Raw genomic sequence first — 22,263 nt, forward strand, 5'->3', positions numbered from 1 at the left:
CTTTTTTAATAGAGAGTTTAATAGGTGTAGGCCCTCTTGTACCCCATGATTGATGGTAGCTTGATAATGGAGAGTGGGCTTATGTTTGGATATGGTTCTGACTTGTTTCCCAGTTCCAGCTATGGGTCCAGTACCACTGAGGGGATCAGTTAGCCAAATCAAGAGCAGTTGGTTCCCCACCATGGCTGTGTGCCACTATTGCACTTGTGTGGGTATCACACCAGGTTATTTGTTGCTAAGTAGGTTAGACCATGAGTTGCTTGGACAGATATTGGTCATTTCCCCCAGTATATTTTTCATCTACTGATAGATTTTGGGATTGTTTTCATTTTTTTGTGATAAATGCTACTATATTAGGAATATAGTCCACTTGCAGATGAATTTGCAAAGGATTTAAATCTTTATAGTTTTGGGTATTTTAAATATCCAGGAATATCTATGATTTTCTGGGCATTCATATGTCTCTTTTTAAAAGTTATTTCAAAAACATACGGGAACTTTAAAAATCTTAAGTTTATTTCTCATTTAAAGTATCTATGATACATAAACATAGTAAATGCATATGCTTCCTTATATTTATTTAATAATGATGAAGTAATTTATAAATATCAGTTTTGAATTTTCCAAGTATTTTTTGTTGCCATGAAGGAAATCCATTAAATAATTGTTTCTTTTTTTTTTTCTTTTTTGTTTTTTGAGGTAGAGTCTCACTTTGGTCCAGGCTGACCTGTAATTCACTATATAGCCTCAGAGTGGCCTTGAACTCACAGCGATCCTCCCACCTCTGCCTCCTAAGTGCTGGGATTCTTTGGACACACCTATGCTCTTCATAATAACACAGTAATAATAACACCATAATTTCTGACACTTATTTTCCTTATCTTATTCCCTTCTATAATTTTATCACATAGTATTTCCAAATGCTCTTATAGAAATATGCTTAGCAAAGATTCTTTTTTATTCTGATCTGTTCTGGAAGCAGTTTTAAAGTTATGGAACAAAGGCTTTTTATTAGTAGGGAGATTTCAGTCTGTAGGTGAGATATTTCTGGGACTGCTGGAGATGGCCTGTCAGCAGCCAGGTATGCAAATGGCCAGTTAATGTTCAGTGGCCTGTGTCATTTGCCAAAAGACAAGAGACATTGCACAACAAGAGCCCATTTGCTGCTGGTTTAGTTCTATGAAAGTATGACTTTTCCCTCTTTATGCTCCTTGGCACTTTAATTCTCTAATAATGAGAGCAGAAGCCATTATCTGTGTCATCTAGTGCAGGAGCTGGATGTTTGGTCCAAGCACTGATAAGGTAGCTGCTATAGGCTACAAGTGCTTATGACACTTGCTCTATCCAGAAGCATCGTGTCCCTTTTCGTTGATCCTGGGTGATTTTGTGGCCATTTTGGGCAATTAAATGTGTTCAAAGGGTACAGTGCAAGTTCTGAGGCCATGCTAATGAGCAATTGTAGCTTCTGCTTTCTTTGCTGGCCCTGGTTCTAGGAAAGTGAACCACTCTGGCAGAAGCACTACCACAGGGCTCCCTGCAGGAGGCCAGTAGCTGGTTCTTCAGCAGAAGCTCTCTGGTGAGAGATGGCATCAGTGCACAGATGACGAGGCTGCCCACTGACCCTGGGCAGCTCCTGGAGGATAGAAAGTGCTACTTGTTTTAAATCACCAGGTGCTGGAATAGCCAGCAATGCAAGTAGCTGAGGGTAAGAGTGATTTCTTTTGTTTTTCAGCATCATGATTCCTAAACCATTGCTTCTTGCATCTGTCTTGTCCCTTCACAGGTTGTCTTTTCACATGAAAGACTCCAGCAGGCAAATTAGCAAGGGATCATGTTTTCTTGTTTTGCTTCAGATACAGAGTGAGCACAAAATTGAAGGTGATAGGACTACTGTCTCTCTATTATATGCAGTCATCAGTGCTACTGCTTCGTCGTGCTCAGTTCTCATATCTGTGCACCTTAAACAGCCTTCAAGTGGTATTAGTAAAATCTGGCATTTGATGAAGTTATGAAGTCTCTAGCTCTCAATAAACATCCCTTGTTTTATAGATCTTAGCCTCTTCCGTAATAAAGTTGCCAAAGGTGTTAACATTGTAACCTGTGTGTCCTTTGGGTATGTGATTATACTTCTGTTCTGCAGACTTACAGTTTTAAATTTAATTTAGTTTTTTTTTTTTTGGTCTTCTTAGAAATCAAATTGTGAGTAGATTTAGAGCTGTTTGACTTTATGCCTTTCCTGAAGGAAGACACTCAGGATTATCACTGAACTACAACCAAAGTAATGCCTTATTGGGCCACATAACCCTCATGTAGTCACTTCACTGACTTATTAGTTTCAGGAAAATATTCTTTTTTTTTTTTTTTTTACAGAGAAAGCTTCCTATTTTCCACACTGTTTTAGGCACAGTTAGAAATTGGGTATGAATTGAAAAAGTCTTGAGATTTGATATTTCCTTTCCTCTGGGGAAAGTAGGTGGCCAGGAGGAAAAGAAGATTTAGTGTTGGATAATTTCATAATTTTTAAAGACTAAAACAGCAGAATTACATGACTTTTAAATTTAGCAGTAACACATAATAATAGGAATGTCACCATTTGAACTTTGAAAGAGTCATATCAAAGCATTCACTGGGGGGCTGGAGAGATGGCTTAGTGGTTAAGCGCTTGCCTGTGAAGCCAAAGGACCCCAGGCTGAGGCTCGATTCCCCAGGACCCACGTTAGCCAGATGCACAAGGGGCGCACATGTCTGGAGTTCGTTTGCAGTGGCTGGAGGCCCTGGCACGTCCATTCTCTCTCTCTATCTGCCTCTTTCTCTCTCTGTCTGTTGCTCTCAAATAAATAAATAAAAATGAACAAAAAAATTAAAAAAAAAAAAGAATTCACTGGGGTTCCAGCAACACTACGAGTTTACTGTTAATTTACTATTAAAGATAGAAAATGCTGAGTTCCCTGTGGTTGAGGAGACGTGGAGGCCTATTAACAGTACCTGGACTGCTGCTGGTTCTAGTGTGAAGAACACCTTTTGACAGTTAAATATATATTTTTTGTTTTTTTGAGGTAGGGTCTTACTCTAGCCCAGGCTGACCTGGAATTCACTATGGAGTCTCAGGGTGGCCTTGAACTCATGGCAATCCTCCTACCTTTGCATCTGAGTGCTGGGATTAAAGGCACGCACCACCACGCCCGGCTTTGACAGTTAAATCTTATTTGAAAATTGACTTGAATTATATTCAGACCTAAAGTTGAAATGGTACTTTATTATTTCAATTCAAAATATTGGATTACTGACAAGATGAAAAAGACTCAAATTCTGGTGAAATGACAATAGTTAATTGCACTTTCAAGATTTTAAGATATATCATAATAAAGTTTCTTCACTTGAAGATATTCATGCAGCAATGCCACTAGCTATTATTATTTGGAGGGAAATTACAGGGTTTTTGTCAGTTCTACTTCTTTTTCCTCCTCTTCCTCTTCCTCCTCCTCCTTTTTGAGGTAGGGTCTCACTCTGGCACAGGCTGACCTGGAATTCACTATGTAGTTTCAGGGTAGCCTCAAACTCACAGTGATCCTTCTTCCTCTGCCTCTGTCAAGTGCTAGGTGTGTGCATTCTTATCTATAATGAAATAATTTATAATATTTTATGTTTACTAATTAAAAGTATTTTTAAAATTTGGATTGTAATTCTTTGAATAGAAACAACATAAACTACCATCTCCAGATGTGTATGTGGTGGCCTGTATGGGTGTGGAAATTCTTAATGATATGCGCACAATCTCAGTGTTGGCCACTTATAACTTCACTTCCTTTGAGGAATCCAGAAACAGACCTGACACTTAAATTTTCAGCTGTGGACAGGTGCAGCTACAAAACTCGGGAATTCATTAAGTAATATATGTATCCAAGTTATTTTTCTGGATAATGAACTAAGATTTCCTGACTATGTGTCTAAAGCTTTTGACTAATGTTGGTGAAAATAACAAGACTTTTTTCATTTGTCACCTGCAAGGAACTTAAAAAGAATCAGTCTTAGCCGGGCGTGGTGGCGCACGCCTTTAATCCCAGCACTTGGAAGGCAGAGGTAGGAGGATCGCTGTGAGTTCAAGGCCACCCTGAGACTCCATAGTGAATTCCAGGTCAGCCTGGGCTAGAGTGAGACCCTACCTCGAAAAACCAAAAAAAAAAAAAAAAAAAGAATCAGTCTTTGATTCACTTATTCCTTTATGCGCCTCTGTATACTGATCCAAGAAGGCATCCTCTTGCAGCCCTCTGCTTTCATGACACTTTGGATCCTTTTTTCACACATCTAACAAGTGAAAAATGTATCTAGGTTAAAATTTCCCTGCTATGTTCATTACCAAAACTGTCTAGACTCTGGGCCCACAATACTTGTATAAAAAGCCTATCTCAGGGCTGGAGAGATGGCTTAGCGGTTAAGCGCTTGCCTGTGAAGCCTAAGGACCCCAGTTCGAGGCTCGGTTCCCCAGGTTCCACGTAGCCAGATGCACAAGGGGGCGCATGCGTCTGGAGTTCGTTTGCAGAGGCTGGAAGCCCTGGCGCGCCCATTCTCTCTCTCTCCCTTTATCTGTCTTTCTCTCTGTGTCTGTCACTCTCAAATAAATAAAATAAATAAATAAAAAAAAATGGCTTAGCAGTTAAGCGCTTGCCTGTGAAGCCTAAGGACCCTGGTTCGAGGCTCGGTTCCCCAGGTCCCACGTTAGCCAGATGCACAAGGGGGCGCACGCGTCTGGAGTTCGTTTGCAGAGGCTGGAAGCCCTGGCGCGCCCATTCTCTCTCTCTCCCTCTATCTGTCTTTCTCTCTGTGTCTGTCGCTCTCAAGTAAATAAATAAAAATTAAAAAATAAATAAAAATTAAAAAAAAAAAGCCTATCTCAGAGAATGGAGTTCCAGACCTCTGGTTGGAATCTGAGACTTTTAAAAAACGTGTGTGTGTGTCGCCGGGCCTGGTGGCGCACGCCTTTAATCCCAGCACTCGGGAGGCAGAGATAAGAGGATCGCCATGAGTTCCAGGCCACCCTGAGACTCCATAGTGAATTCCAGGTCAGCCTGAGCTACAGTGAGACCCTACCTTGAACAACAAAACAAGACAAAAAACCCCCCAAAACCCAAACAAACAAACAAACAAAAAGAATGTGTGTGTGTGTAGGCCAGAGAACAATCTCCAGCTTCATCCTTAAGAACATTGTCTAACTGGTTTTTGAGACAGGCTCTTCCATTGGCCTGGAACTCCCCAGTTAGCTTAGCTTGGCCAGCTATCAAGCCTCAGGGACCCTTCTGTCTCCACCTCCCCATGTTGGGATTATAGGAGTCACCACCATGCCTGATATTTGTACATGGGCACTGGGGAAACAAACTCAGACCCTCAAGCTTACAAGGCAAATACTTTACTGACTGAGCTAATCTCCCTTCAATGCCCAGACTTCATAAATTGTAGGAAATACTTTTCAAACTTACACCTCCAGCCTGACAAGACAGTTGTTATAGCTTGGTTCTAAATGGTCTCCCACAGGCTCATGTGTTTGAACACTTGGTCCTTAACTGATTGCTGTCTATTGCTAGCTGAGGTGGGGATTGTTGGGAGAAGGTCTCTGAGGATTGTGCTGGCCTTAGGCTGTGACTGTTTCTTGCAGTCTCTTGTTTCCACTGCCAGGCCTTTCCCACCATGATAGACAGTATTCTCCTGTAACCATGAGCTGAAATTAACTCTTCTTTAAGTTGCTTCTGTCAGATATTTTGTCACAGCAACAAGAAAAGTAGCTAATTCAACAAGGCAGTTAATTGCTGAGTCCAGTCTGGACCATATTGTGCTGGGCTCTGTGGTAAAAATTGTACAGTGAAGCAGACAGTTCTAAGTACAAACCCTGGTGTTCAAATCCCAGAAGGAGTTTAAACTTGGTTCCCAGTTACTGTGACGTTAATAGGTACAATGAGGCCTGGGGGGGGGTACCCTTTACACATTTAACTGCAGGGGCTCACTGCGCTTACTTCAGTTCTCATCCTGGAATCAAACCCTAAGAGAAAAGCCTAAGGATCTTGTACCTTCTTGGGGACCTGGAAGCCTCTTGGCTGGCTACAGCTGAGTACTGTTGGACCACTGTGGTTTGAGCAGGAGGTTGCTATGATTGGCTGAGGCTTGACTGCTATAATTGGTGGTGATTCAGCAATATAATAACATAACATTAGTTTGGGGTTTATTTACATACCAAATATGATTGCACTTTGCTGCATAGGAGCTCAATGTACAGAGGCAGCTTCAGACCAAATGTAAAGAGAGGTACTGAATATTTAGTATAAAGGACACATGAGTTTTGAAGATAGAATTATCTTCACAGCTAGTTTGCAGCACCACATTTTTTTATCCTATTAACACATTTCTGTACATTTATTGTAGTCTACTGTTTTCTTGTTTTGTTACTGGAGTTGCTGTTTCCTTATTCCCTCAGTCTTGCTTTTTATTTGGCCAAATGTTTTGCTTTCAGTGGATTTCCAGACACTAGTGACTAGGGCAAGGCAGGATTCAGAAATTATAAATCCAGGTACTTGGGGAAAGAGACTCCTTTAAGACAGGCACCAATAAGAACCTTAGATTTTTTTTTTTTGAAATCACTTGAAATCTTGTTAGCATGTAAGTGGATTAAAATATGCAGTTGGTCAATATTTGTTGTGGAAGACAGTGTGATTTAATGGCATATAGATTATTACATAGATCATGATTATAGTATTCTAGGAAATCTTAAATGCGTGGGATGGGTGTAACAATTCTCTCCCATCAAAGGGAAAGCAATATTAGCCTAAACCTGGGAAGAATTCGTGTCTGGAAGTTCAAGGACAGCTTCTAAGCTGCACATGCCTGCAGAAAATTCATAATTCCTTGGAAGACAGAGAGAAATATAAAATTGTAAGGATGCCCTGAAGAGGACTTTGAAAAGTTCTAGAAGCTTGTGGGGGCTATCAGCCAGTATGTTTCTGATAACTACAGCAGCCGAGGTGGTCTTCATGCAATGGTGTGGATGAGAGCAGCGTTTTGCAAAGTGTGTTCTCTGAAGCAGCAGTTGCTGGGAACCCTTCGCATTGCTCTGACCCAGGCAACCTAAAAACCTGGGGGTGGAGCCGAGTGAGAACCTGGGTGTTCATAAGACTTCCAAATGATTCTGTTCACTTGTGGAGGCTGCAGGAATGGGATCCCTCAGCAGTTCATTTGACATTGAGGTTCTCATTGGATGATTTTGCACGTCTGAGGGACTTGGGAGCACTGGGTTTCGTTGCTAGTCTCAAGACTACTTGGAGAAGGGGGATGCTATCTACTGTGTGACTCACAGGCCTACCAGTTGTGGCCAGATATTCTGGGTCACATGATCCATCCTATCAACCTGTTTCTTAGCACATAGGAAAGAACAATGGATGTACCTACCTTAGCTTGGTGCTTTTAGCCTTAAGGAATATAGCAGATGTGTCTGTTTGATAAGAGACAAGTGAATAATAGATTTTTTTTAGTTATTGCCCCGGTGAGTTAAGACTCATAGTGCAATGTAAGTGGCAATTGGCATACTGGGGAAGAAATCACCTTCAAGGGCTCTTTCTACCTCTTCTTTCCCATCCTCTCTCTTTCCAGAGGAGCACACGAGTAGAAGCAGGTCTTGGTAAGCTTTTAATTGAATGGAAAATTATAAACATAGCTAGTGATATTAAGGTAGATATGATTTCACATAACCCATATGCACCTCCAAGGGAAAATCTGCTTCACTATAGCTTAGCCATTGTCATGTGGAATGCCAAGTGGCACTTACTAATTCATAGATGCATCACTATACATCTTGCCAGATTTATGGGAAATTACACAGATGGTGTTTAAGGTACAGTTTTTACCTCTTCCATAGAAGGCCTGCTGCCTAAAATAAATTAATTTAATGTTAGTGGCAGAGTAGTATCATGACACTGCCACACTAGGCAGAAGGCTGGCAGGTTTCTTAGCATTTAAAAATATATTTTTATTTACTTATTAGCAAGGAGAGAGAGAGAGAAACAGAAATAGAAAGAATGAGCACACCATGGTCTCTAGTTGTTTCAGATGAACTCCAGATGCATGTGCCACTGTGAATCTGGCTTTAAGTGGGTACTGGGGAATTGAACCAGGTTGTTAGGCTTCGAAGGCAAGTGCTTCAATCACTAATTCATCTCTCCAGCCCCTATCTTAGAATTTTGTCATGAAAATATTCTCACAAAATGGACAGTGTTTGCAGCAGCAGTGGAATTATCCATGACACCTATGATTATGTAGCTATCTATTCATCCCTCTTTCTGCTTACCTGCCTGACTTTTTTTTTTAAAATTAATTAATTATTTATTTATTTGAGAGTGACAGACACAGAGAGAAAGTCAGATAGAGGGAGAGAGAGAATGGGCGCGCCAGGGCTTCCAGCCTCTGCAAACGAACTCCAGACACGTGCGCCCCCTTGTGCATCTGGCTAACGTGGGACCTGGGGAACTGAGCCTCAAACCGGGGTCCTTAGGCTTCACAGGCAAGCGCTTAACCACTAAGCCATCTCTCCAGCCCCCTGCCTGACTTTTTTTTTTTTTAAAAATTTTTATTTATTTATTTATTTGAGAGCGACACAGAGAGAAAGACAGATAGAGGGAGAGAGAGAATGGGCGCGCCAGGGCTTCCAGCCTCTGCAAACGAACTCCAGACGCGTGCGCCCCCTTGTGCATCTGGCTAACGTGGGACCTGGGGAACCGAGCCTCGAACCGGGGTCCTTAGGCTTCACAGGCAAGCGCTTAACTGCTAAGCCATCTCTCCAGCCCCCTGCCTGACTTTTGATGGATGTCAAAGTCAATTACATGTTAGCACACCATCCCAATAATTTAGTGTCTATCATTCTGTAAAATTGACCTTTCCTATTTATATTTATTTATTTTTTTAAATTTATATATGTATATATATATTAATTTTTATTAGCATTTTCCATGATTATAAAAAATCCTGTGTTAATTCCCTCTCTCCCCCCCACTTTCTTCTTTGAAATTCCATTCTCCATCATATTACCTCCCCATAACAACTTTCCTATTTTTAAACCCAAATTCTGTCTCACTTACCAGCAAGCCATTCATGATGGTAGGGGAGGGCAGGGTGCTACATGGGGGAGAGGGACAACTACTGAGATTGGACTGCTAGATTTTTAAATGGAATTTTTGGAAGAAAGCTTATAGAAGCTGAAGGCTTGATAGAGATAACTTTAAAGTAATGGTTAAGGGGTAGATAGTTGGCTAGAATTTAATTGAACGTTCACTCTGCTTTATGTGACTTGGAATACTGGGCAGGCCCAGAAAATCATACAAGAAATATGAATTGTTAGTAAGCCACATGAACAGAAAAGTTCCCAAGACATTTCAAACACATTTTTAATCAGAGTGTCTCATCTTTCTTTTTTTTCCAACAAGAAAATAAAAGCCTCTGCTTTCCATTGAGCCAACCCACGGCAGGCTGTGGTGTCTGGGGATGGCTCCTGGAAGGCAGGAAGGAGAGTTCTGTTCCCTGGGGCCCCTCACTCTGACTCTTCCCAGAAGTGTTTATGTATCGCACGGGTGAGAAGCAGGTCATCTGTCATTCCAGTGGCAAGGATCTCTTTGAGGACTGGAGCATCCACAGTATAAATGTCTTTAGTTTGGACCATTGTCACATACCCTTTCTGTGTCATCCTAGTCCTTCTGTGTCACAGAGTCCTGCTGCACATATGTCTGCATGGCTTCCTAGGCCTTCCCTGTGTACACGAGGAAGTGCTCCTCACTGAACAGCACCTTGAGGCTTTTTAGCAACTGGCCAACTGGTGTTTTTCAATACCTGCCTCTTCCTACTTACTCTGTTCACCTCATGGACAACGGCATCCCTTTGAAGGACACAAGCAGAGAAAAATGAAATAGCTGTCTTGTGATCTATGAATTCTGAAAATGCTCATGAAATATAATGATAATTTGGTCCTTCTGTATTTTGATGAGGTAGAAACCTCTTGGGCTAGTTCTCAGGCTTTTAAAAAATTATTTATTTATTTGAGAGAGGAAAGAGGGAGAGGAGGAGAGAGAGAGACAGATAGAGGGAGAGAGAGGTAGAGAGACACACACAGAGAGAATAAGTGTTCCAGGGCCTCCAGCCACTGCAAATGGACTCCATCCACATGCTCTACCTTGTGCATTTGGCTTACATGGGTCCTGGGGATTTGAACTAAGGTCCTTTGGCTTTGTAGGCAAATACCTTAACTACTAAGCAATCCTTCCAGCCCCTAGTTCTCAGACTTTTAGGGAACCAGACAAAAGGTTTTTGGGAAGCTTGTATAAGAACAGCTTACAAGTCCACTAACCTTCTGTTGGTTCAATTTCTAGCTCCCCTCCTAGAGTGGGTCTGCCTGTGGTGAGTGAAATGGTGGCTCCAGATGTTACTGGTGGTGGCAGGGTGTTTTCAGGCTCTGAAAGAGACACACACATTAAAAAATAAATTAGTAAGAAGTTGATTAAAACAAAGCAAAAGTGTATGTTTTGAATACACTGCTTGAGTGGCAGTTGGTCATCCTAATGAAACAATTCTCCAGGGCCCTGGTTTATTGCTCAGGGCTTCTATTTATAGATTCCAGAAAAAGGAGCTGGTTGGTAAGGGTCACAGTTTGAGTGACTATTGTAATTGACAAGCTTGAATTATAAAAGCTTTTCTCTATACATATCCTTTCCCATGATGCATCTGATTTTAGTCATACATATACCAGTCATGCATGGACATTAGATGGTAAATAAAGGTTTCTCTCTAAAACTCTACTCACAGGACACAGTTTGTCTTATATTGGTTGTGCACCCACAATGGGTCCAGGTTAGATAGGCCCCCGTGTTCGAGTTCTGCATGTGTCCTAGACCATGCTTGGATAAAAATGGGACGTTACTAAGGGCCTATGAGAGGAGTAGCTTATCCCATTATTTAAAGCAGGCTCACAAGCAACTTAGTGTAGGGAGGGCTCCCAGGTTGCCAACAGGGTGCAGGTGCATCATTAGGAAGTGGGCGTGTTCACCGCCCAAGCCAAGCAGGATCCCAAGTTGCTAGGCTCTTCTCTGTGCTTGCTTGCTTCACAGTGATGTCTTAGCCCCAACCCCCAATTGTAGAGCCTGTGACCAGCAAGGGGACTAAGGTTGCAGGTGAATTGGATTTCTCATTAGCTGATTCCCTCCCACACACACTATTCTGGTTTCACAGGGGTCCCGAGGAAGGAGGTAAAAAAGCAAGTCTGGGGCTGGAGAGATGGCTTAGCGGTTAAGCGCTCGCCTGTGAAGCCTAAGGACCCCGGTTCGAGGCTCGGTTCCCCAGGTCCCACGTTAGCCAGATGCACAAGGGGGCGCACGTGTCTGGAGTTCGTTTGCAGAGGCTGGAAGCCCTGGCATGCCCATTCTCTCTCTCTCCCTCTATCTGTCTTTCTCTCTGTGTCTGTCGCTCTCAAATAAATAAATAAAATATTAAAAAAAAAAAAAAAGCAAGTCTGAGAGAGTGAGAGAGAGCTGACAGCAAGAGCTAGCTCAGAGATGGTCCCTGCTGGCCCTGAGATAGAGGAGGGGCCTTAGCCAGGGACTGGCCTACCTCATAGCAGGAGAATGCATGGGTATCATTTTCTCCTGGAGTCCAGAAGAAAAGCAGCCAATTTTGGGCTTATTCTGCAACCCAAGCATGAGGCATGAGATGTGGGCTGGCCATATTGTGGCCATCACATTGGGGCAAATGAGCACAGCACCTTGTCTGGGTGCTTGCAAGAGTCACAGACAGAACCGTATGATGGCTAGAGGCCACCTCCCTGGGAGAATCAAGCCACATTGCATGCCATTTCTGGATATTTCTACATGTGTGCACACTGCCGTTCCTCTCTCCTGGTTAATGGAACTTGTCCACATAGGCTGTTTCAGCATGTATAATGGGCTGGGGACATTGTGGGCACCCTGCTCACACTGTATTTCTCATCTGGTACCAGTGAACACTTATATTGCTGGTCATCAGTTTAGGTTGAGCTGGTCCTGTCCTTGGATCTGGCCTGAGGAACAAGTAGAAGTTGCTTGTGTGCACCAGTCTGAGTGGAGTTGCCTGGAGTGAGGGTAGAGCCAGGACGCAGGGCGCCACTGCTATCACAGAGTTCTGGCCACTGACAGGCAGGAGTGAGCTGCTCTCCACTTGTGGTCCCTTATCAGACTAACCAGGGTTAGGTTTCAGGCTTTTCTTAGGTGATATCAGTACACTGCACTAGGCATACCATATGAATCCCCAGTAGTGACTGAACAAGATCGGGTGAGGTAAAGAATTGACTGAGAACCAACCTGCTCAGGTTCACCTCCTGCTTCTGAGGAGGGTCAGCTCCATCTCCTCGCCCCACACAACCATGCTTCAACTCCTACTTGCGAAAATGTTCACTGCACTTGTATTGGCCATATTCATTTTTGTAAACTTGTCTTTTAGCAGTAAATTTTTCTTCGGCTTTTTGCCGGATGGTTGGCTTCATGGCTGTGATGGTTTATATTGATTGTCCACTTGACAGGATCTAAACTCACCTGTGAGGAGTTACCTAGTTGAGGTTCGTCTCTGAGCATGTCTGTGAAGAATTATCTTGATTAGGTTAATTAAGGTGGGGAAGACCAACCTTAGCTGTGGGAGCCACCATTTCTTGGGCCCCAGTCCTGGACAATGTCTATAGGGCAACATTCATCATTCTTTCCTTTGCACTGTGGATTGAATGCTGCTGGTTGCCTCAAGCTCTTGTAACCATCCTTTCTCTCTATTATGGACTGTAACCTGGAGCGGTAAGATGAAACAAACCCCTTCTTCCCTAAGTTGTTTTTGTCGGGTATTTTGTCCTAGCAGTAAGAAAGGAAACATACAATGGCATACATATTTTGTTTATTTTAGTTCAATACCTGAACCATGGAAGAATGCTAACTAAAGGTGCTATCAAGTGAGCAGAGAGCAAGTTTATCACTCAGCTATTCCTTTAAAACTGCACAGTGCATCATCTGGAACCCATCCTTTCCAGATACCCAGGCTGGCCCAACTGAGGGCCGTGCTGCTGTGCTGTGCCTGAGAGCCTGGTGGCTGCTTCCGGGGGGCTACTTGGGTTCCCTTCAAAGCAGCAAAAGAGTCACAGGCATTGCAGCACATACCATCTCCACAGCCAAGAGCAGTCTTCCCTGTCACTGTTCTTTTCCGTTGTCTGTGGAGCAGGGCTCTTGCCTCTGCAGAGAGCTTCCCACCACTGGATAGTGGGCATAGCAGAAGGGTAGACATGCCCTTGCACACTTAGGCCACGTCCTCTTGCTAGACTTCATGAGATGCCCTCCAGCCTGCAGAACAGGGAAATTTTTCAGACATGGAAGGGCCATTTCCTGATGAGTGAAAGCAGCCTAGCTCAAAGGTTAGTGTGGGCTAAGGCAAGATGAGGAAGCTGGATTGCTTTCCCACTTCTGATCAGTGCAGGAGAGGAGGAGCATGGATGTGTGGAGCATTGATTGCGGCACAGAGCTCAACCTCACCTTCCATGGCATGCTTGGGGTCAGCCACCATGTTGCTGGTCTTGTGATGCATGCCAACTGCTCTTTCCCAGAAGCCTGTGATCCACACAGGCCGAGCCAGTGAGCTGAATCAGGATTACAGGAAACTAAACCTCTTCCTTTTCCAAGTCTTTGACAGTGTTGCTAATATCTGCAATTCCCTTATGACTGAGAGATTGCTACTGGCTTCAGAATTTGTGCTGAGTGAAACTCCACCTTCCCTTTCTCCAACAACAGCTGGGTTTCATGGAGCAGGGAGCCAGTATTTGGGTCTGCCAGGTGCTGACCGTGCTCATTCTCAGGAAAACCCAGGTCCCAGAGGAAAACTGAACTATCCATGTGCAAAACCCTTTTCTCTTAAAATCTGACACTTTGTGCCCATTAAATGCTCATGTGCAATCCTCTTGTCTTCCAGACACTGGCAATGGCCACATGACTTTTGATGTCTCTGAATTGACTACTTATAATATGTCATATTGGCCTTTTTGTGCCCGTATCCTCAACATGCATCCATGATGTAACATTTATCAGAATATCCCTAATCTTAAAGGCTAAAGAATATGTGATGGATGCCTTCTATGTTCTGATTTTTCATTCACCCATTGGCAGACACCTGAGGTGCATCCTAATGCTATGAACATGGGTGTAAAACATATCTTTAGGACCCTGCTTGCAATTCTTTTGCAGAAGTATAATTGTTGGATAACATGATAATTGCATTCTGAAGTTTTGGAGGTCCTTCACTAAATAAAAACAACCATGGAGGGGTATGGGACTGAAGCTCTGCTAACCTTTGTAGAAGGTCTGAGTAGTAATCTATGATATTCCATAGTTTAAGCTCTAACTAATGTTATATAGATGTCAATTTTGTATATATGCACATATATACAAAAATCTGTAAAAGATATCAGCTTATTTTCCCTATAAGAAAATACTTTCAAAATTGTAGAAACAAAACCAATAAGGAGTTTGTGAAAGAAATAGAGCTGGAAGAATCTAATACATAATTCAGAATCTAGGCCCATTTATATTTAATATCTCAATATGTATTGAACACAGTACCATGGAATGATGAAGATGAATTATCCTGTACAATGTTTAAAAATAGCTCTCTGCATTGAGAAAAATAATTTCCATATAAATATCATATTTAAATATTTATGTGAGTTAGGTAAAGGTACACCTATGGAGAAACCTTAGAGCCATACATTTGTGATGTGCATGTGGGAGGATATGTCACTTAATTTGTAGAATTTTATGAATTTTAAAGTTTTACCCCTATTTTTGACTTCTCAGCTTATTTAATGGGCACAGATAAAATACTTTGTATGATATCAATCTTGTTCAATATATTGAAACTTAGTGTTTGGTTTAACATATAGTCATTCTAGCAAATGTCCCATGTGTACTTGAGATGAGTACATACATGTGTTATTCTTCCTTGCTATAGTATTTTGAATATGTCTGCTAGATCTAGTTATTGTATTAACTTCTCTAAATACTTACTTATAAGAACCTCTGTTATTGTCAAATGATATCTATCTACCTTTAATTCTGACAATTTCTGTTTTATATATTTTGATGATCTCTATGAAGAATGTAAATGTTTGTGATCATTATATTTTCTGAATTTATTGAAAACTTTTATTAATATATGAAGTTTTTTTTGCCACTTATAACCTTTTTTGATTTAAGATCTATGTTATGAGTAAACCCCACTCTGTTTTAGTCATTGTTTACAGGAAATATCTTCTTTCAGTTTCAATTTGTTTGTGTCTTTGCATCTAAAGTGAATCTCTGAGCTGGAGAGATGGCTTAGTGGTTAAGCACTTGCCTGTGAAGCCTATGGACCCCGGTTTGAGGCTCGATTCCCCAGGACCCACGTTAGCCAGATGCACAAGGGGGTGCACACGTCTGGAGTTCATTTGCAGTGGCTGGAGGCCCTGGCGTGCCCATTCTCTCTCTCTTTGCCTCTTTCTTTCTCTGTCACTTTCAAATAAATAAATAAAAATGAACAAAAACAATTAAAAAATAAAGTGAATCTCTTGTAGGTAGCATAGAATTGGATCATTTGTTTTTAATCCACTATGCAAATCTGTCTTTTTATTGGAGATTTGGATCCACTTATTTACTTTTACAATTAAAGTAACTGCATGGTGGAGGTTTACTTATGTATTTTAATGTTTGTTTCCTATATGTCTCTTAACTTTTTGTCTCTCACTTATTACATTATATTGCATTTTGTTTTGTCTTTGGTCGGTTTTTGCAGTAAAATGCTTCAAAAGTTTTCACTTTATATATATTTCATTGCTGTGATTATATTTAGTGTTTTAAAGTTAAATCATCTGTATTTGGTTTATACTAGATTAACTTAAATAACATAAAAACTGCTTTTCTTGATACTCTATTATTACATTTTTCAGTTATTAAAGTAAAAATTACATTTACATACATATTATGTTTATTATGTTAAGCAAAATATAAACTAATAATGTTTAAATGCAGTAATCTCTTAAATTATGTAGGAAAATGTGGAGTTACAATATCAGAGTTACAATATTGTTTTTACGTTGGCAATCATTTTTAATGTATTTGTCTTTAAAATGAGTTAGAGTCCTGTTACAATTATGCTAGCTTTTTTTTTTTAAATTTTTTTTAAGTATTTTTATTTATTTATTTATTTGAGAGCGACAGACACAGAGAGAAAGGCAGATAGAGGGAGAGAGAGAGAATGGGCGTGCCAGGGCTTCCAGCTTCTGCAAACGAACTCCAGACGCGTGCGCCCCCTTGTGCATCTGGCTAACGTGGGACCTGAGGAACCGAGCCTCGAACCGGGGTCCTTAGGCTTCACAGGCAAGCGCTTAACCACTAAGCCATCTCTCCAGCCCTATGCTAGCTTTTATAATTACCCTTATATTTACCTTTATTGAGATATTTATTTCCTTATATGGCCTTGAGTTGATATCTAGTGTCTTCATTTCACTGTGTAGGATTCCCTTAAGCATTTCTTGCAGAATAGGTCTAGTGATAATGAGCTCATTCAGATTTCATTTATCTAGTAAGTTTATCTAGTAAGTCTCAATTTCCCCCTCACTTCTCAAGGGCATTTACTAAATGTGGGATTCCTGGTTGACAGGTATTTTTTTCTTTCAGCCTGTTGAGTGTATCAGCTCACTACTTTTTTTTTTTTTCATCAAAGTTTATAATGAGAAATCTTCTGGTGAGCTCACTGAAAATCCTGTGTGTGAGTGTGAGGAATAACTTTTTTTTTTCCTATTTCCAGGATTCAGTCTGATTTTGGAATTCGAAAGTTTAATTACAATGTGTAATCAAACCCTCTTTCGGCCAAGTAAGATGAACCAAAAGATTACACATTGTAATCAAACTTTCAAAGCTCATCAGGCTCTTGGACATTTATATTCATGTCATTTGTCAAATCTGAAAAATTTTCTGCCATTATTTTAAAAAATTGTGTGTGCGTGTGTGTGTGTGTGTGTGTGTGTGTGTGTGTGTGTGTGTGTGGTGTGTATGCACATGTGCACATGCATGTGGAGGCCAGAAGGTATGTTTTCTATGATTGCCCTCCATTTTATTGTGTTGAGATACAGCCTCTCACTTTAACTCAGGGCTCACTGATTTGGCTAGCCTACTTAGCCAGTTTGCTTTGAGGAACTCCTGTCCCTACTGCCAGAGCACTGAGATTATAGCAGGGCTGCTATGTCCACCCAGTAATTTACATGGACACTGGGGATCAGAGCTCTAGTCTTCATGCCTGTGTGGCAAGCGATTTACCCACTGAGCATCTCCTCAGCCCAAGCCATTATTCTTAAGTAGCATGCCTACTCTTTTCATTTTTCACTCTTCTGAGACTCCTGCAGTGTACACATTGGTCTGTTTACTGCTGTCCCATGGTGAGTGGCCTAGAATGGTCTTAACCTCATGATCCTCCTCCCTCAGCCTCCTGTATGCTTGTATTACAGGTATGCAATACCACCATACCTGGCTATATTCTCTTGTATTCAGTTTTTTTCACTTTTCAGTTTTCTTCCTGTTTTGCCATTTTCATACATGTCTGCAGTGTTTTTTCCAACCTTTTTTTCTTTGTGTTCCTAAGACATGCTGATTTCTACTGTCTTACCTTCAAGTTTGACAATTCTTCTGCATGCTCAAATCTGTCTTTGAATCTTTGAATGCTTATTTCATTTAGGTTATTATGGGTTTCGGATTTAAAATTATTTCTTCATAGTTTCAATTCAGGTGCACTATCTCCTTACTGATATTTCTATTTCATTTCTACAGCATTAAAAACTTTACACACATCAGTTGTGGTTTGAATATAACATGTCCCCCAAAAGCTCATGTGTTTGAACACTTGGTCCCCAGCTGGTGGCACTGTTTGGAAAGGTTATGGAACCTTTAGAATGTGGAGTCATATTGGAGGAAGTGGGTCACTACAGAAGCTCCATACCTTTTGTCTCTCTGCTTCTGCTTCCTGACTGAAATGTGACAAGCTGGCCTGCCATCATCTATAGCCTTTTAAACATAAGCTGAAATAAACTTTTTTCTTCCTTAAGTTGTTTCTAGTCAGGTGTTTGTTCACAGCAAGGATAAAAGTAACTGATACAACATTTTTTTTAAAATATTTATTTATTTATTTGAGAGAGACAGACACAGAGAGAAAGACAGATAGAGGGAGAGATAGAGAATGGGCGCGCCAGGGCTTCCAGCCTCTGCAAACGAACTCCAGACGCGTGCGCCCCCTTGTGCATCTGGCTAACGTGGGACCTGGGGAACCGAGCCTCGAACCGGGGTCCGTAGGCTTCACAGGCAAGGGCTTAACCGCTAAGCCATCTCTCCAGCCCTGATACAACATTTTTAAATTAATTCTGTAAGCATGTTTAAGACTGTCATTTTAAAGCTTTTATGTCATGGATCCAACATTAGGTCTGTTTCAGGGATCATTTCTATTGATCTGTTTTTTTCTCTTTGGATGGGCCACATCTTCCTATTTCTTTCTATGCCCTTGACTTTTTTTTTAAATTAAAATATTTATTTATTTATTTATTTGAGAGAGAGAGAAAGACAGAGAAAGAGAGAGAAGGAAAGAGAGTTGATGGGCCTGTGAGGGTCTTCAGCCACTGCAAACAAACTCCAGATGCATTCATCACCTTGTGCATCTGGCTTATGTGGGTCCTGGGAAATTAAACCTGAGTCCTTTGGCTTTGCAGGCAAGCATCTTAACCACTAAGCTATCTCTCCAGTCCTGCCCAGTGGCTTTTTTGTTGAAAAGTGGACATTTGAACATAGTAACATGATAACGCTGGAACTGAAGTTATTCCTTTGCTCATGGTTTGATATTTTTGTTACTTCCTTGTTCACTTTGGTTGTAGTGTGTGTCTCAGCCCAGGATCACCCTGAGATAAAGTTACAGTCTTCCAGTTATTTTTTTAAGCCCTCTTTCAGCTTTTATCATAGATAATCATTTTCTAATTGTTTGCATTATGTAGTGGTTTTAAATGCCTTACTCTGGGCTTGAGAGATGATTTAGCCCTTAAGGTTTTTGGCTGTGAAGGCTAAGGACCTAGGTTTGATTCCCTAGTACCCATGTAAGCCTGATGGACATGGTGGTACATGTGCCTGGAGTTTGTTTGCAGGGGCTAGAGGCCCTGGTATGCCCAATCTTTCTCTACCAAATAATTGAATAAATAAATAAAAATAAAATATTTAAATGTCTTAATCTTTAATGTCTTCCCTACCAATCAAGACACAACAACAACAATAAAAATAGAGGTAGCATAAATGACACTGGCTCTCCAAATTCCCTGGAAGCCACTCTCCCCAAGGTGGAGTACTCATAAAGAGCAAGAATGGAGAAGGATGTCACAGCAAGGTTAGAGTACATATCTTTGATATAGAGGACAGAGGGCTTTTTATTTAAGTGGCCCCCGTCAGCTAGGTACAGTTGACTCTTGGAATATGAGACATGGGCATCCAGGTGGGGATGCTGCTAATGTGGTAAGATCTGAAGTTGACAAAAATGAACTGCAGTTTGCAGCCGAGCTTTCACTTGGAGGCTGCAAGCCTTCATTGACTCCAAACTTTCAAAGTACTTGACATTCTGCTGCTGTAGTTCCTATACAGGCTGGCATGGAATCCAGCTGCTTTCTGCCACACTCTTTCCTCTGGCTTCTCCTGCAGTTTGTTCTGTGGCTCTCACAGTTGGTTGGAAATATGCAGACAGTAAAATGGTTATCTTATGACCCTTTGTTCAGTGTAGACAGACTGACTGATAAAAACATTTAACATACTAAATTAAGGCTGGAGAGAAAGCTTAGCAATTAAGGCGCTTACCTGCAAAACCTGAGGACCCAAGTTCAACTCCCCAGAACCCATGTAAGCCAAATGCACAAGTTGTGTGCCATTCTCTCATAAACAGAGGAATTGGGGAAATGAACAAGAATGGTGCTTTCTTGGTGAACCTGATATCTGCACAAGGATGAAGGAGATAGACACTGAGGAAACTCAACTTCCACCAAACCAGAGATCCAGAGATCCATGTTGGGTTTGTTTTAGACTTAAAATGAACCCAACATGGCTCAGGGAATTTTGCAGAAGGGAAGGATGAAAGACTGAGAGGCACAAGTTGAGACATTATGCCCAGAGACATTGCTTCTTCCTCATAACTGATGGCTGCCCCATAATTCCCATCAGGATGACATGCATTCCCAATGAGGAGGGTCCCTTTGGAAAAGGGGCAGGGATGAGAGAAAGTATGGTACCAATATATGCTGTTAACATACTAAGTATGTCCATAACTAATAAAAAGAAAGAAAGAATAAAGAAAGCTGGAAACAAATTTGAAAATAATACTAAACAAAACATAGACTGGACTGATCAAGTGTAGGTGTTGGGTCTATTGAATCTACAGGTTTTACTCTTTGAGCAAATTTTATTCTTTGATCTGAAACATTATAAATCATGTGCATACACACTTTTGGCTTACTTGCACATTTCTCAGTTAATGTAAGGTGGTTAAGTTGTGCTGTGTTTTCTATTATAGCTTGTCACAGCTACCCTGGATGGGAAACTTCAGCTGTTTGTGGCTAACTGACTGCTGCCCTGCTAGTACCAGATGTGGGAGGAACCAGGAGAGGCTGGTAGCCAGTCCATCTGAGAAGACAGGATGATTTGTTCAGGGGGGCCCCTTGCTGGATCCCCTTCTGCAAGTCTCAGCCATCTGTACCACATGCCTTATCTGAGTTTTCCCACTCTGCAAAGAACTCCTCAGTATAAGTGGGAATGGCATCCAGTCCTAAACAGGCCTGGATGATGGTAGAGCAAAATACTGTTCAATAAAGACCTGGTGTTTCTCTTGTGATTGAACTTTGAGAGGAAGGGGGAGGGAAAGAAGGAGGGAACTAGAGAGAGGAAAATGAAGCAGGACTTCATTCTAGCCAGCTCTCCCTGCTGACGTTGGGCTCTTTTTGGTGAGCCTACCACCATGCCAGTCCGGCCTGAGCCTTTCTTCCTGCAGCTGCTGACTGAATCTCTTGGGGTCTCATGGCTGCCTGGACAAGCTCCTTAGAGCCAAAAAGCTACCCTGGGAATTGACTCCAGGGTCATACTCCAGAGACCACAGATCCAAGTCTTAATAGGATACTAGAAAAGTCAAGATAGTCTCTGCATGACTATAGCTATATATGTGCCAACACTGGGGACCCTCCCAAGAACACTGTAGCTTAGTATAGCCTTCCTGCCTTGGAGAATACCTGCTACCCTATGGGTCTACCTGCCAATCCACCATCTGTGAGGTCTCAAGGGGAGGACTCTGGCTTAATGGAACTTTCACGTTTAACACAGATGTGTATAATTTCACACAATGCTTGGGAAAGCAAGTATAGAACCACATTTTTTTCTGACCATTTAGAGTGATCTAATTATATTATCTGTTCATTCCCTCTATTAAAATGAAATTACCGTCCAGTGAAGGAAGCTGTTTCAGGGCAAACATGACAATTGAATCTAATGCATTATTTTAATTGAATGACATCAATCACATCTTTTTAAGTTTTATTTTGAATTATAGTGAAATCTTAATACAAAAGAATTTCATTAGAAAATTATAAGCTCAGCTGGGTGTGGTAGCACACACTTTTAGTTCAAGCATTCTGGAGGCTGAGGTAGGAGGGTCACCATGAGTTCAAGGCCAACCTGGGACTACAGAGTGAGTGCTAGGTCAACCTGGGCTCAGTAGTGTTAAGTGTACTCCCACTGTTGTATGGTTCATACACCCACTGCTGTAAGCCGGGTTTGGTGTGCTCTCAGTATACTGGGAATCACAGCATTTGCACATTTGATTGACACGTCTCACTGTGAAAGTTGTACAGTTCCCTATTTAGTGCTGAATAATCTCTGTGTGGGTGTCCCATGTCTTTTAATTTTTAAAAACAATTTTGGTGGTACATATAATATTTTTTGTTTATTTTATTTTTTTCTCAATTTTTATTAACACTTTCCATGATTATAAAAAATATCCCATGGTAATACCCTCCCTACCCCCCTTCCCCTTTGAAATTCCATTCTCCATCATATCCCCTCCCCATCTCAATCAGTCTCTCTTTTATTTTGATGTCATGATCTTTTCTTCCTCTTATGAGGAACTCCAGACACATTCACCACCTTGAGA

General features: G+C 41.4%; 1 protein-coding gene across 1 annotated transcript in view; it reads left to right on the forward strand.

Annotated features, from left to right (window-relative positions):
• Positions 1-20,814, forward strand: part of Wdr27 (WD repeat domain 27) — a 146,592-nt gene extending 125,778 nt beyond the window's left edge. Inside the window, exon 24 of the mRNA XM_045159406.1 lies at positions 20,638-20,814. Coding sequence (XP_045015341.1) covers positions 20,638-20,764 — 127 coding nt within the window. The 3' untranslated portion in view covers positions 20,765-20,814. The remainder of the gene's footprint in view (positions 1-20,637) is intronic.
• The last annotated feature ends 1,449 nt before the right edge of the window (positions 20,815-22,263 follow it).

Source organism: Jaculus jaculus, chromosome 9 (assembly GCF_020740685.1).
Source record: "Jaculus jaculus isolate mJacJac1 chromosome 9, mJacJac1.mat.Y.cur, whole genome shotgun sequence".
Lineage (NCBI taxonomy): Eukaryota > Metazoa > Chordata > Mammalia > Rodentia > Dipodidae > Jaculus > Jaculus jaculus.